Source organism: Triticum aestivum, chromosome 5D, assembly GCF_018294505.1.
Source record: "Triticum aestivum cultivar Chinese Spring chromosome 5D, IWGSC CS RefSeq v2.1, whole genome shotgun sequence".
In the NCBI taxonomy this organism is placed as follows: domain Eukaryota; kingdom Viridiplantae; phylum Streptophyta; class Magnoliopsida; order Poales; family Poaceae; genus Triticum; species Triticum aestivum.
Window position 1 is genome coordinate 23,607,165 of NC_057808.1, and position 14,213 is coordinate 23,621,377.

The 14,213-nt window shown below is 45.0% G+C and overlaps 1 protein-coding gene across 1 annotated transcript; it reads right to left on the minus strand.

Annotated features, from left to right (window-relative positions):
* Window positions 1-2,282: 2,282 nt before the first annotated feature.
* Window positions 2,283-5,285, minus strand: LOC123119179 (phytoene synthase 2, chloroplastic). Its single transcript, XM_044538887.1, has 6 exons — window positions 4,794-5,285; window positions 3,989-4,039; window positions 3,688-3,860; window positions 3,316-3,551; window positions 2,841-3,033; window positions 2,283-2,689 (listed from the first exon to the last, which is right to left on the minus strand). Exons 1-6 carry the CDS (start codon window positions 5,182-5,184, stop codon window positions 2,540-2,542), a joined length of 1,194 nt encoding a protein of 397 aa, XP_044394822.1. The 5' UTR covers window positions 5,185-5,285; the 3' UTR covers window positions 2,283-2,539.
* Between the last annotated feature and the right edge of the window lie 8,928 nt (window positions 5,286-14,213).

The following is a 14,213-nucleotide window of genomic DNA, read 5'->3' on the forward strand; positions in this document are numbered from 1 at the left end:
TGATTTGGAAGCGTGGATCGTCGAACAATTTATAGAGATATTTGGTGTACCACATACTGATATCCATTGTCCTAGTGTCATGTTGTTAACAATGAAGTTCACGTGGGGTGATGCATTGAGGGCATGCATAAATGCAAGTTGGTTATACACGGTTTTATTAGAAACATTACGACTGCCCCCGCAAAAAAAAAATTACAACTGCGCAGTTTTCCAGCCCCCTCAGAACCCACTAGCAATTTCAGCCATCGGATTCACCGTATTGAGCATTTTCAGTTGTCGGATACTCTTCCAATCCTACATAGAGCACTACACATCATAGCCCGATGCTCCCATAATGATTTCAGCCAGCTCCTATTTAACTTGGCCTAATGGGCTCATGTGTGTAGTATATCCTTCTCCATTCACTAGATTGGTAGAGGGAAAATCAATGCCCTTGTTTTGTCTGCCCAAGTGCAGCCTTTGAGCTACGTGAGCGATAGGGTCACGGGATGGTGGCAGGGGAAGCGAATCGTCGGTTGTGTACTAGAATCCACTCGCCGTCGATTGACTGATTAAGGAACTGAATCACACCCGATTAATGGCAATCAATGTGCGCCACTCGTAGGCCATGCTTTTCCTGTACTCCATGCCTAATTCTTTTAGGTGCTCACTTTCTTTCTCTTCCTTACTCGCCATTTCTTCCTCATCATCTATATGTGGATAACATTTTGCTAAGATACTTATGCAAGCAAAAAGGAAGATGAAGGACCACATTGGGAAAACACTAAAACAAATTTTGACCCTTGAATATAGAGGGAAGAAGGGCCTGGGCTCTCCTCAATGTTTCAAATTGAAAAAATGTTCGCGAATTCAAAAGATGTTCATGGTGTTTGTGAACTTAAAAATGTTCATGATTTTAAAAATATAATACTCACGGATTGAAAAAATGCTTGTGGATTTGAAAAATGGTCACGAATTCAGAAAAATGTTGTTGAATTTGAAAAGAATGTTGGCGAAAAAACAATCACAAATTAGAAAAATGCTCACTAGTTTAAAAAATGTTCGTAAATGTGATATATGTTTGTGAATTTGAAAAAACATTCACAAATTAAAAAGTGAAAAATAAAATTATAAAGGGAGAACAAAAGCAAAAAAAAGGATAAAAGGAAATGGAAGAAAACAGAGAACAAAAAGCCAAAAGAAAACCAGAAAACCAGGGAAGAAAAATAAAGAAAATATAATAAAAGGATGAAAACAAAAACTAAAATACCAAAGAAAACCAAAATAAAAAGGAAATAAAAGTAACCAAAAAATAAAATACAGAAAATCAGGGAAAAAAATAGAAAAAAAAATAAAGAATGAAAAAAACCGGAGGGAAGGTTCAGAACCTTCCCAAAATCAGACGGAATGTAGTGAAAACAACCTTTTTTAGCAACAGTGATAACTACCTAAAACCACTTAATGCTTCTGTGTGAACTTCCCCTAATCCCATCTATTTCTCGCACCACACCGAATGGACCGCTCCCAGGCTTCAAAAAAAAAAAATGGACCGCTCCCGCACACATGCATACGGCGAAAACGAAAAATGGCGACCGCGATGGGCAAGAAAATGCAGAGGCACAGGGACAAACAGGCAGGTCACCACCACAGGCAGAATCGAGAGGACAGCGAAGGGAACCAGAGCGCAGATCGCCTCACTCTTCTTTTCCACTTGTCCCATGTTTGAATTGCATTGCAAACACATCCTGAGGTGGAAAGAAGGCGTGCGTGTTATCACCATATCGCCGGGATGTGGCTCAGCTTCGCCACGGCCGCAGGAGCTTGCTGACATGGCCGCTGGCCGCTGCTAGGAACGAGACGACTGAGTCCATAAAGCGTCCAAAAGGGCTGCCTACAGGACCGCAGGCCGGATGTGGCTATCCTTCCTTCTTCAGGCCTCACACACAAGATGATGATGCTGAGCTGATGCCACTTGTACATGCACTTGGCCAACACTTGCTCACCAGAACATCATCATCACCATCACCAGTTCAACAACTCGAGGCGAACTCCGTTTACCGACGACGGTTTCGGGATCGGGATTACCTCCCAAGCTTTACTGTACCACTGACTCCCATATCGAGTACTGTATGTATTAGCAGCATCAGAGAGGGCTCTGGAGCAAGCTCTGCTCAGCTCTGGGTTCAGTGTTAGCCTCCTAGCCGAATGCAAGTATGCCTGAAGATTGTTAATTTGTAACCAAAAAAGAGAAAAGGATTTGCAGAGGTGAACTCTGAATCTGAGTGATTTTGATGGTCCTGCTCTTTAGGAAGAAAGAGTGTTTGTTTCTTCTTCATTCAACTGGAGCAATTTTGATTCTCCACTGTGTGGTAACAACAAGTGTTTCAGACTTCAGTACAGCGGGGCCCGACGTCGGTCCCTTGACCTAAATACCGCGGCGGGCGTATGGCAAACATATAGCTGAGTATATACAACAGCCAACAAAAATCATTGTAGGGTGACAGGACAAAAAGAAAGAAAAAGAAGAAGAAAAAACATCTGATCTACGGGATTGCTTTGCTCATGGCGAGAGAGCCGCCCTCGCGTACGCGGCCGGTAGAGACAGGAACTTCTTTGCCTTGCCCACGTACGCGCGCTTGGTGAAGTTGTTGTAGTCGTTGGCCTCGATGGCGTCCAGGATCTGCCTGTACAGCCACAGCGATGCCAGGACCTGCGAGGAAACAACAGTCCCATGGTACTTGAGTCAACAATGCTTGCAATACATATTTTGCAATGATAATTTTCTTATTTTGCCCCGCAATTTTTTTTTCTTATTTTGTTTGACAGCATCTCAAAGTGCAGGATTCTGTAGCCTCTCTTACCGGCCATCTGCTCGCGGAGTCTAGATGCATGACGCCCTTCTCGGCCTCGTCAAAGAAGAGCCTGGCGCGCTGGATTTGCCCCTTCATGAACCTCCTCCATTTATCCGTCACTTTCCCTCTGAATATGTCCTCTTCTGTCAGACCCGCCTGTGCCAGTTCGTCCAGTGGAAGGTATATTCTCCCCCTTCTTGAGCTGCAATTTTCATCCATAAAGACAAAAACATTAGATTACAAACTTACAAACAAATAACAACAAAATATTCTGAACAGTGACAGGTTGGTTAGCCTGATAGATACAAGAGTAGTAAAATACAGTAGTCCTACTTGCAGCCTAAAAAATGATGCCTTACTTGGTACGTTTTACGCAAGATTTCAAAGGACAGAGTGTTTAATGTATTATTAGTTTCCACATCCAAAACTTACTGAGACAGGAATACACGTGGCTTGTAATAATGGAGTAAAAATTGGTGCTTACTCTTCTCCTACGTCTCGGAGGATGTTTGTGAGCTGGTTGGCAATGCCAAGGGCCAGTGCGGCATTGTACACGCTCTCTGCTGAGGCCTTTGAGTCCGGAGCAATCCCCATCACCGGTACCGTCATGAGACCGACAGTGCCAGCGACGTAGTAGCAGTAGAGGTAGAGCTCGTCAAAGGTCCTATACCTCGATTTCCAAAGGTCGAGCCTCATCCCTTCAATCATGTCTCTGAATGGCTGTAAAGAAAAGAGGTCATGATGTTACAGAAACAACGGACAAAAATGAACCTTGCTAATTTACTGTACAGTAACTTCTATCCAGCGGCGTTTCATACACCATTTCACAGTAACTTATCTCTTCAGCTTATCTTACCTGGATATCAATTGGAAACTTTGACGCTGTATCTGAGAGGGCTGCATCATACATATCATATGGGCGGCCTTCGAAGAGATCCTCTAATCTCTTCTCCCACCGATCGAGCGCCTTGGGCGTGATGTAAGATGAGTTAGGGCCATCCACTAGCTCATCAGTTCTCCTGCACCATACTGCAAAAACGCAAAAGGAGAAAGTGTTAGTTACGAATCGGTAAGGTCAGAAGCAAAAATTTCATATTCAGTCACATAAACTGCAGTAATAATAATAACTAAAACTGCAGTTCAGACTTCAGACGTACCATAGATTGCCCAAACGGCTTTGCGCCTTTCAGGAGTCATAAGCTGTGTGCCTGCCACAAAAACAAACATCTGGGATGAGAAACAAAAGACCATAAAGTCGACTTTTCGGATAAGATCTTATCAGCGATCCATTAAGCTACTACCAGCTCAGCTGTAGGCTCATACCAATAGAGGATGATTTCTCACAAGTTAAGAGATCCATGTGTGGGAACAGAAACACAAATTAAGTAAAGCTAGGATAGAAGCCATCTGTCTTAAATCAAGCCCTTGGATCTCCACATCATGTCAACCCCACCACCAACTAGTCTATCTAGTTCCCCTAACCTCCATCCAAGAAAGCTATAACTAATTAATATCGGCGACGATTCTCCGTGGTGGACGACGAGACACCGCCTTTACTGATTGCTTCCCTGAGATTGGCCAAGATATGCATGGCACGTAGCATCTTCACCTACCAAAGTCGGCAGATCCGATCGCCTTTTATATCCGTGTATGTACTACAGCTGCTGGTTAGACTCTAGATAAGCTTCAGGCTGTGGTTGCCTGGCTAGGAGTCATCCTCTCGTGAGGATTCTGGAGCAGAAGAGCTGCTGCTCAGGTAGTGGGAGGGGAGCATCGTGTTTTCTATGAGATGATGGAATATCACGAACGATCTTTTATTCGTTGAATTGATCCTACGCTTAAATTACTCGTTGCAATTTTGAACTGAATGTGGTGAGACGGATGGTTCAACTAGTACAGTAGCATCATCAGAGTTGCAGAGTAGTGAGTGACGGACGGACGGGGCGTGAGGGAGGGGCTCACCGAGGTAGAAGGTCTTGGCGTACTCGGCGCAGACCTCGCCGCAGCGGTCGTAGGCGTCGTCGAGGAGGCCCCAGCCGAGCTCGGCGTCGCCCTCCTGCTCCACCTGCTCGTCCCGCCAGCGGCGGCGCCGGCCGGCGTCGGCCTCCCGCCGCCCCTGCAGGTCCTCCACCAGCGCGGCCTGCCGCAGCACCACCTCGTACACCGCCTCCTCCGTCGCCGTCCGCGCCGCCACCAGGCTGGCCCTCGGCACGGCCGCGCCGCCCCTCCTCCACGCCGCGGCGGGGAGCAGGCCGGGCAGCCCGCCGCCCCGCTGGGCCTGGTCGGCCGGGTGGTGGTGGAAGGCGCGCGCGTGCGGCCTGCAGGAGGTGTACACGGCGGAGGATCCCGCCATCGGTTGCGCTCGCCGCTCGCTCGGATGGGTGGATTGGTTTTGGTGGGACGAGAGAGAGGCGAGCTGCTGCTGCCGTGTGTACTCGTGTTGGAGCAAAAGGGTGTGGGCTGGGCTTTTAAACGGGGCGCTCGAGCTTTTTTATCAGTAGCCGTTTTGGCGTGGACGTGGCCCCGCCAAGCCCAAGCAACACTTTCCACTCTACAGTAGGCCAGCTACTGGATGTGGATGGTAAAGAATTCGTCAATCTCAACCGGAAAATGAAGACACAACTTGGCAGTCTATGCTCTGCGTCGTGTACATTATTTTTACCGGTGCTTATCGAATCGACCACTACCTTTTACATAGATAGTGGAGGAGCTGCTTAATTTCTCCTTCATCCCTCTCTTCGGACAAAGAGTTTTACCTAGCCTCTCCTAGTACATCTCAAAACAACTTTGTTGCTAGTGCCGCGGTGCTCGACATGTCCCATGATGGTTGCTTCGGTTTCGTTCAATTATCGTTTACTATTTAATTGTGTAATGTTCCTCTCCCCTCTTGTAAATAAATGGAGACCCTTTGGACTCCAATTTTTAAGGAAACAAAAAACTTTACCTAGTCGAGCCGTATCCTTTCCACGTGGTCATCTAGGACCACAAGGCGTGGACGGCGGTATAGTCATCCATCTTACCGCTCCACAAGTCTACGATCATATATGGTTCTAGACGGTGGTTTTATTAATATTTGGCATGTTGATCACACAACGAAATGTACCGACGGTTCGTGAAGCATCAGGCTTACCAGTCATCTAAAGGCTAGGATGAAATGAGTAAGAGCAACTCTAGCAGACCCGCATCCGTCCCCGACCCGTAAAATAACGGCCAAAATGCGGGTAGGGGCAAAAAAACCTGCCCGTTCAGACCCCGCATCCTGCCCCGGCTCGCAAAAAATTTTGAGGGACGCGGCAAAATCCCGATCCCAATCCGGGAATACGCGGGTTTCCCCCTCGCGGCTGCGGTGCCCTGCATCACAGAGAAGCAGTTGGCGGGAGGGACATTTTAGCCCGCGCGCTTTCCCCCCTCGTTCTGCCGCCGACCGCCCTTGCTTCCGCCCACCCGCCGCCGGTGATTTCGGCCAAATCTGCAGGCGGAATCGGTCCGCGGGGCCGCCCCACACCCTCCTTCGCCGAGACGCTGCACCGACCCTCCCAGATCTGGCGAGAAGAGCCGCCCTCGTCGCTGCCGCCGACGGCCCGCCACCGGCGATTCTGGCCAAATCTGCGGGCGGAATCGGTCCGCGGGGCCGCCCCACACCACTAGTAGAAAAAGGACCTAATGTGAGACACATTAGTCCCGGTTTGATTTTGGCCCGGTACTAATGGTACCATTAGTGCCGGTTCGTGTTGAACCTTTAGTACCGGTTCGTGCCACGAACCGGTACTAAAGGGGTGGTGGCAGGCTAGCGTCAGGCCGGGACCCCACGATCACCTTTAGTACCGGTTCGTGGTACAAACCGGTACTAAAGGGCTAACCTTTAGTACTGGTTCGTGCCATGAACCGAGACTAAAGGGGTCTGACCTATAGTCCCGGTTGGAGACACAAACCGGGACTATAGGGCAATTTTCAAACTCTACCCCCCCCCCCTTATCGCCATTTCAGTTTTGAAAAAATCAAAAGAAAATGATAAAAACTTCGACAAATAAAATCCTTCGAGAGGTAGTTATATTACTACATCTACTAGTTAGGAAAATTTGAAAACTTCAATTTGGACATGTTTTGCAAAAAGTGTAGGGAAAATGTAAAACGGCTATAACTTTTGCATACGATGTCAGAAAAAAACGTATAATATATCAAAAAATTCAGCACGAAAATCCGCCTACGGCCTGTTTGCAATTTTTTAGAATCCACAAATTCCAAAAGGAAAAAAAGATATGCTCAAATTTCAGTTTTTTTGGTTAAATCTGGTCAAACTATGGTCAAACTACTTATTCAAGAAGTATTAATGTTACTACATAATTATTCAAGAATATTAGTGTTACTAAATAATTATTTCAATTTTTTGAATTTTGGTCAAATCTGGTCAAACTATGGTCAAACTTATTCAAAAAATATTAGTGTTACTAAATAATTACTGTTTTTTAGGATAATAGTTTCAAACACAAACGGTGAAACGTGTGACCTAATGCTCAAGCTAAACTGCTGAGGGTTAATAGGATTGTCAGCTTACATTTGTCAGGAAAACAACAAGTGCAGACTTGGAAAGTAGAGGGAATAGAACTTCGAAGTTAAGCGTGCTCAGGCTGGGGGAGTGAGAGGATGGGTGACCGGCCGGGAAGTTAGACGATTTAGAATGAGTGATCCACACTTGAGTAGTTAAGAGGGGTGATTAGAGACTAAATCATCAAATAATTCAGAAAATTGAAAATCAAAAAAAATTCAAAAAAAAAATTCCAAAATTTTCAGAAAAAAAACTTTAGTACCGGTTGGTAACACCAACCGGTACTAAAGGTCCCCCATACCACAGCGCGAGCTCACGCCACGTGGTGGGCCTTTAGTGGCGGTTCATGCCGAACCGGTACTAAGGGGGAGGGGCCTTTAGTCTCCACTCTTTAGTGCCGGTTGCAGAACCGGCACTAAAGGCCCTTACGAACCGGTGATAAAAGCTTCGTTTCCTACTAGTGCATCCTCCTGCGTCGAGACGCTGCACCGACCCCCCGGATCCGGCGAGAAGAGCCGCCCTCGTCGCTGCCGCCGCTGGGGATCGACCACCATCGGGCCCGCCTCTTCGCCGTCGCCCGAGATCACCCGCCTGCGTCTGCCACCGGTTAGTGCGTTTTTGTTGTGATTTTTGCGAGCGGTATAGTTAATTTGACGCGCTGGTGCGCATGTAGATGGAGTTGAGCCCGTGCGAGAAGTTCTTACTCTCCGATTCGTCCGAACTCGGATGTTGAGACCATGCTTGCGAACTTTCGACAGCAAACATTGGTCATGGCACTTGCCGTGAAGGAGCACGAAGACGAGAACCAGAAGAGGAGGCGAGGATCGACCGTCGGGCATCTTTGCATTCCCCGGAATCGTCATCTTGGGAACGAGATGTTGATGCAAGACTACTTCGCGGAGAATCCTACACATCCACCGCACCTCTTCCGGAGAAGGTACCAAATGCACCGATCCCTCTTCGTCAAAATTGTTCAAGCTTGTGAGGCAAATTGCCGGTATTTTACTCAAAGAAGAAATGTTGCGGGCTTAAAGGAATTTAGTGCATATCAAAAAATCTCCGCGACAATGCGGGTGATTGCATATGGTGTTCTGGCTAACTATGCCGATGAGTACCTTCGCATTGGTGAAGATACTACAATTGAGTCTGTGCGTAGGTTTGCAAAGGTGATCATCCATGTCTTTGGTCCTGAGTATCTTCGGGCACCCAACGAAGATGACACAAAGAAATTGATGGCAACTAATGAGAGGAGATGTTGGCCTGGCATGCTAGATAGCATTGATTGTACGCATTGGACTTGGAAAAATTGCCCCAAGGCATGGCAAGGAATGTATTGTGGCAAGTCTCGTGATGCAACAATTGTGCTAGAGGACGTAGCATCCGAGGATTTATGGATTTGGCATTGCTTTTTTGGTATTGTTGGGGAACGTAGTAATTTCAAAAAAATTCCTACGCACACGCAGGATCATGGTGATGCATAGCAACGAGAGGGGAGAGTGTGTCCACGTACCCTCGTAGAGCGAAAGCGGAAGCGTTATGACAACGCGGTTGATGTAGTCGTACGTCTTCACGATCTGACATATCCAAGTACCGAACGCACGGCACCTCTGAGTTCAGCACACGTTCAGCTCGATGACGTCCCACGAACTCCATCCAGCAGAGCTTCGAGGGAGAGTTCCGTCAGCATGACGGTGTGATGACGGTGATGATGATGCTACCGACGCAGGGCTTCGCCTAAGCACCGCTACGATACGATACGATCGAGGTGGATTATGGTGGAGGGGGGCACCGCACACGGCTAAGAGATCAATGATCAATTGTTGTGTCTATGGGGTGCCCCCTGGCCACGTATATAAAGGAGTGGAGGAGGGGGGAGGGCCGGCCTAGCTATGGCACGCCCTGGAGGAGTCCTACTCCCATCGGGAGTAGGATTCCCCCCTTCCATGTAGTAGGAGTAGGAGAGAAGGAAAGGGAAAAGAGAAGAGAAGGAAGGAGGGGGCGCCGCCCCTCCCCTTAGTCAAATTCGGACTAGGCCTTGGGGGGGCGCGCAGCCTCCCATCTCTCTTTCCCCTAAAGCCCAATAAGGCTCATATACTCCCCGGCGAATTCCCGTAACTCTCCGGTACTCCGAAAAATACCCGAATCACTCGGAACCTTTCCGATGTCCGAATATAGTCGTCCAATATATCGATCTTTACGTCTCGACCATTTCGAGACTCCTCGTCATGTCCCCGATCTCATCCGGGACTCCGAACTACCTTCGGTACATCAAAACACATAAACTCATAATACAAATCGTCAACGAATGTTAAGCGTGCGGACCCTACGGGTTCGAGAACTATGTAGACATGACCGAGACACGTCTCCGGTCAATAACCAATAACGAAACCTAGATGCTCTTATTGGCTCCTACACATTCTACGAAGATCTTTATCGGTCAAACCGCATAACAACATACGTTGTTCCCTTTGTCATCGGTATGTTACTTGCCCGAGATTCGATCGTCGGTATCATCATACCTAGTTCAATCTCGTTACCGGCAAGTCTCTTTACTCGTTACGTAATGCATCGTCCCGCAACTAAATCATTAGTTACAATGCTTGCAAGGCTTATAGTGATGTGCATTACCGAGAGGGCCCCGAGATACCTCTCCGACAATCGGAGTGACAAATACTAATCTCGATCTATGCCAACTCAACAAGTACCTTTGGAGACACCTGTAGAGCACCTTTATAATCACCCAGTTACGTTGTGACGTTTGGTAGCACACAAAGTGTTCCTCCGGTAATCGGGAGTTGCATAATCTCATAGTCATAGGAACATGTATAAGTCATGAAGAAAGCAATAGCAACATACTAAACGATCAGGTGCTAAGCTAACGAAATGGGTCAAGTCAATCACATCATTCTCTAATGATGTGATCCTGTTAATCAAATGACAACTCATGTCTATGGCTAGGAAACTTAACCATCTTTGATTCAACAAGCTAGTCAAGTAGAGGCATACTAGTGACACTCTGTTTGTCTATGTATTCACACATGTATCAAGTTTCCGGTTAATACAATTCTAGCATGAATAATAAACATTTATCATGAAATAAGGAAATAAATAATAACTTTATTATTGCCTCTAGGGCATATTTCCTTCAGTCTCACACTTGCACTAGAGTTAATAATCTAGTTCACATCGCCATGTGATTTAACACCAATAGTTCACATCACCATGTGGTTAACACCCATAGTTCACATCGGCATGTGACCAACACCCAAAGGTTTACTAGAGTCAATAATCTAGTTCACATCGCTATGTGATTAACACCCAAAGAGTACTAAGGTGTGATCATGTTTTGTTTGTGAGAGAAGTTTAGTCAACGGGTCTGCCACATTCGGATCCGTATGTATTTTGCAAATTTCTATGTCAACAATGCTCTGCACGGAGCTACTCTAGCTAATTGCTCCCACTTTCAATATGTATCCAGATTGAGACTTAGAGTCATCTGGCTCAGTGTCAAAACTTGCATCGACGTAACCCTTTACGACGAACCTTTTGTCACCTCCATAATCGAGAAACATATCCTTATTCCACTAAGGATAATTTTGACCGCTGTCCAATGATCTACTCCTAGATCACTATTGTACTCCCTTGCTAAACTCAATGTAGGGTATACAATAGATCTGGTACACAGTATGACATACTTTATAGAACCTATGGCTGAGGCATAGGGAATGACTTTCATTCTTTTTCTATCTTCTGCCGTGGTCGGGCTTTGAGTCTTACTCAATTTCACACCCTGTAACACAGGCAAGAACTCTTTCTTTGACTGTTCCATTTTGAACTACTTGAAAATCTTGTCAAGGTATGTACTCATTGAAAAAACTTATCAAGTGTCTTGATCTATCTCTAGAGATCTTGATGCTCAATATGTAAGCAGCTTCACCGAGGTCTTTATTTGAAAAACTCCTTTCAAATACTCCTTTATGCTTTCCAGAAAATTCTACATTATTTCCGATTAACAATATGTCATTCACATATACTTATCAGAAATGTTGTAGTGCTCCCACTCACTTTCTTGTAAATACAGGCTTCACCGCAAGTCTGTATAAAACTATATGCTTTGATCAACTCATCAAAGCGTATATTCCAACTCCGAGATGCTTGCACCAGTCCATAGATGGATCGCTGGAGCTTGCACATTTTGTTAGCACCTTTAGGATCGACAAAACCTTCTTGTTGTATCATATACAATTCTTCTTTAAGATATCCGTTTAGGAATGTAGTTTTGACATACATTTGCCAGATTTCATAAAATGTGGCAATTGCTAACATGATTCGGACAGACTTAAGCATCGCTACGAGTGAGAAAATCTTATCGTAGTCAACACCTTGAACTTGTCGAAAACCTTTTTCGACAATTCGAGCTTTGTAGATAGTAACACTACTATCAGCGTCTGTCTTCCTCTTGAAGATCCATTTATTCTCAATGGCTTGCCGATCATCGGGCAAGTCAATCAAAGTCCATACTTTGTTCTCATACATGGATCCCATCTCAGATTTCATGGCCTTAAGCCATTTCGCGGAATCTGGGCTCATCATCGCTTCCTCATAGTTCGTAGGTTCATCATGGTCAAGTAACATGACCTCCAGAATAGGATTACCGTACCACTCTGGTTGACCTACGAGGTTCGGTAGTATCTTGATCTGAAGTTACATGATCATCATCATTAGCTTCCTCACTAATTTGTAGGAGTCACAGGAACAGATTTTTGTGATGAACTACTTTCCAATAAGGGAGCAGGTACAGTTACCTCATCAAGTTCTACTTTCCTCCCACTCACTTCTTTCGAGAGAAACTCCTTCTCTAGAAAGGATCCATTCTTAGCAACGAATGTCTTGCCTTCGGATCTGTAATAGAAGGTGTACCCAACTGTCTCCTTTGGGTATCCTATGAAGACACATTTCTCCGATTTGGGTTTGAGCTTATCAGGATGAAACTTTTTCACATAAGCATCGCAACCCCAAACTTTAAGAAACGACAACTTTGGTTTCTTGCCAAACCACAGTTCATATGTTGTCGTCTCAACGGATTTAGATGGTGCCCTGTTTAACGTGAATGCAACTGTCTCTAATGCATAACCCCAAAACGATAGTGGTAAATTGGTAAGAGACATCATAGATTGCACCATATCTAATAAAGTACGGTTACGATGTTCGGACACACCATTATGCTGTGGTATTTTAGGTGGCGTGAGTTGCGAAACTATTCCGCATTATTTTTAAATGAAGACCAAACTCGTAACTCAGATATTCTTCTCCATGATCAGATCGTAGAAACTTTATTTTCTTGTTACGATGTTTTTCCACTTCACTCTAAAATTATATGAACTTTTCAAATGTTTCAGACTTATGTTTCATCAAGTAGATATACCCATATCTGCTCAAATCATCAGTGAAGGTCAGAAAATAACGATACCCGCCGCGAGCCTCAACACTCATCGGATTGCATACATCAGTATGTATTATTTCCAATAAGTCAGTTGCTCGCTCCATTGTTCCTGGAGAATGGAGTCTTGGTCATCTTGCCCATAAGACAGGGTTCGCAAGCATCAAGATCAAGTGATTCATAATCAAGTGATTCCAAAATCCCATCAGCATGGAGTTTCTTCATGCGCTTTACACCAATATGACCTAAACGGCAGTGCCACAAATAAGTTGCACTATCATTATTAACTTTGCATCTTTTGGCTTCAATATTATGAATATGTGTATCACTACGATCGAGATCCAACAAACCATTTTCATTGGGTGTATGACCATAGAAGGTTTTATTCATGTAAACAGAACAACAATTATTCTCTAACTCAAATGAATAACCTTATTGCAATAAACATGATCAAATCATATTCATGCTTAACGCAAACACCAAATAACATTTATTTAGGTTCAACACTAATCCGAAAGTATAGGGAGTGTGCGATGATGATCATATCAATCTTGAAACCACTTCCAACACACATCGTCACTTCACCATTGAACTAATCTCTGTTCATTCTGCAACTCCCGTTTCGAGTTACTAGTCTTAGCAACTGAACTAGTATCAAATACTAAGGGGTTGCTATAAACACTAGTAAAGTACACATCAATAACATGTATATCAAATATACCTTTGTTCACTTTGACATCCTTCTTATCCGCTAAATACTTGGGGCAGTTTTGCTTCCAGTGACCAGTCCCTTTGCAGTAGAAGCACTTAGTCTCAAGCTTAGGTCCAGACTTGGGCTTCTTTACTTGAGCAGCAACTTGCTTGCCGTTCTTCTTAAAGTTCCCCTTCTTCCCTTTGCTCTTTTCTTGAAACTAGTGGTCTTGTCAACCATCAACACTTGATGCTTTTCTTGATTTCTACCTTCGCCGATTTCAGCATCACGAAGAGCTTGGGAATTTCCGTTATCCCTTGCATATTATAGTTCATCAGGAAGTTCTAGTAACTTGGTGATAGTGACTAGAGAACTCTGTCAATCACTATCTTATCTAGAAGATTAACTCCCACTTGATTCAAGTGATTGTAGTACTCAGACATTCTGAGCACATGCTCATTAGCTGAGCTATTCTCCTCCATTTTGTAGGCAAAGTACTTGTCAAAGGTCTCATACCTTTCGACATGGGCATGAGTCTGAAATATTAATTTCAACTCTTGGAACATCTCATATGCTTCGTGGCGTTTCAAAAACGTCTTTGAAGCCCCGATTCTAAGCCGTAAAGCATGGTGCACTAAACTATCAAGTAGTCATCATATCGAGCTTGCCAAACGTTCATAACGTCTGCATCTGCTCCTGCAATTG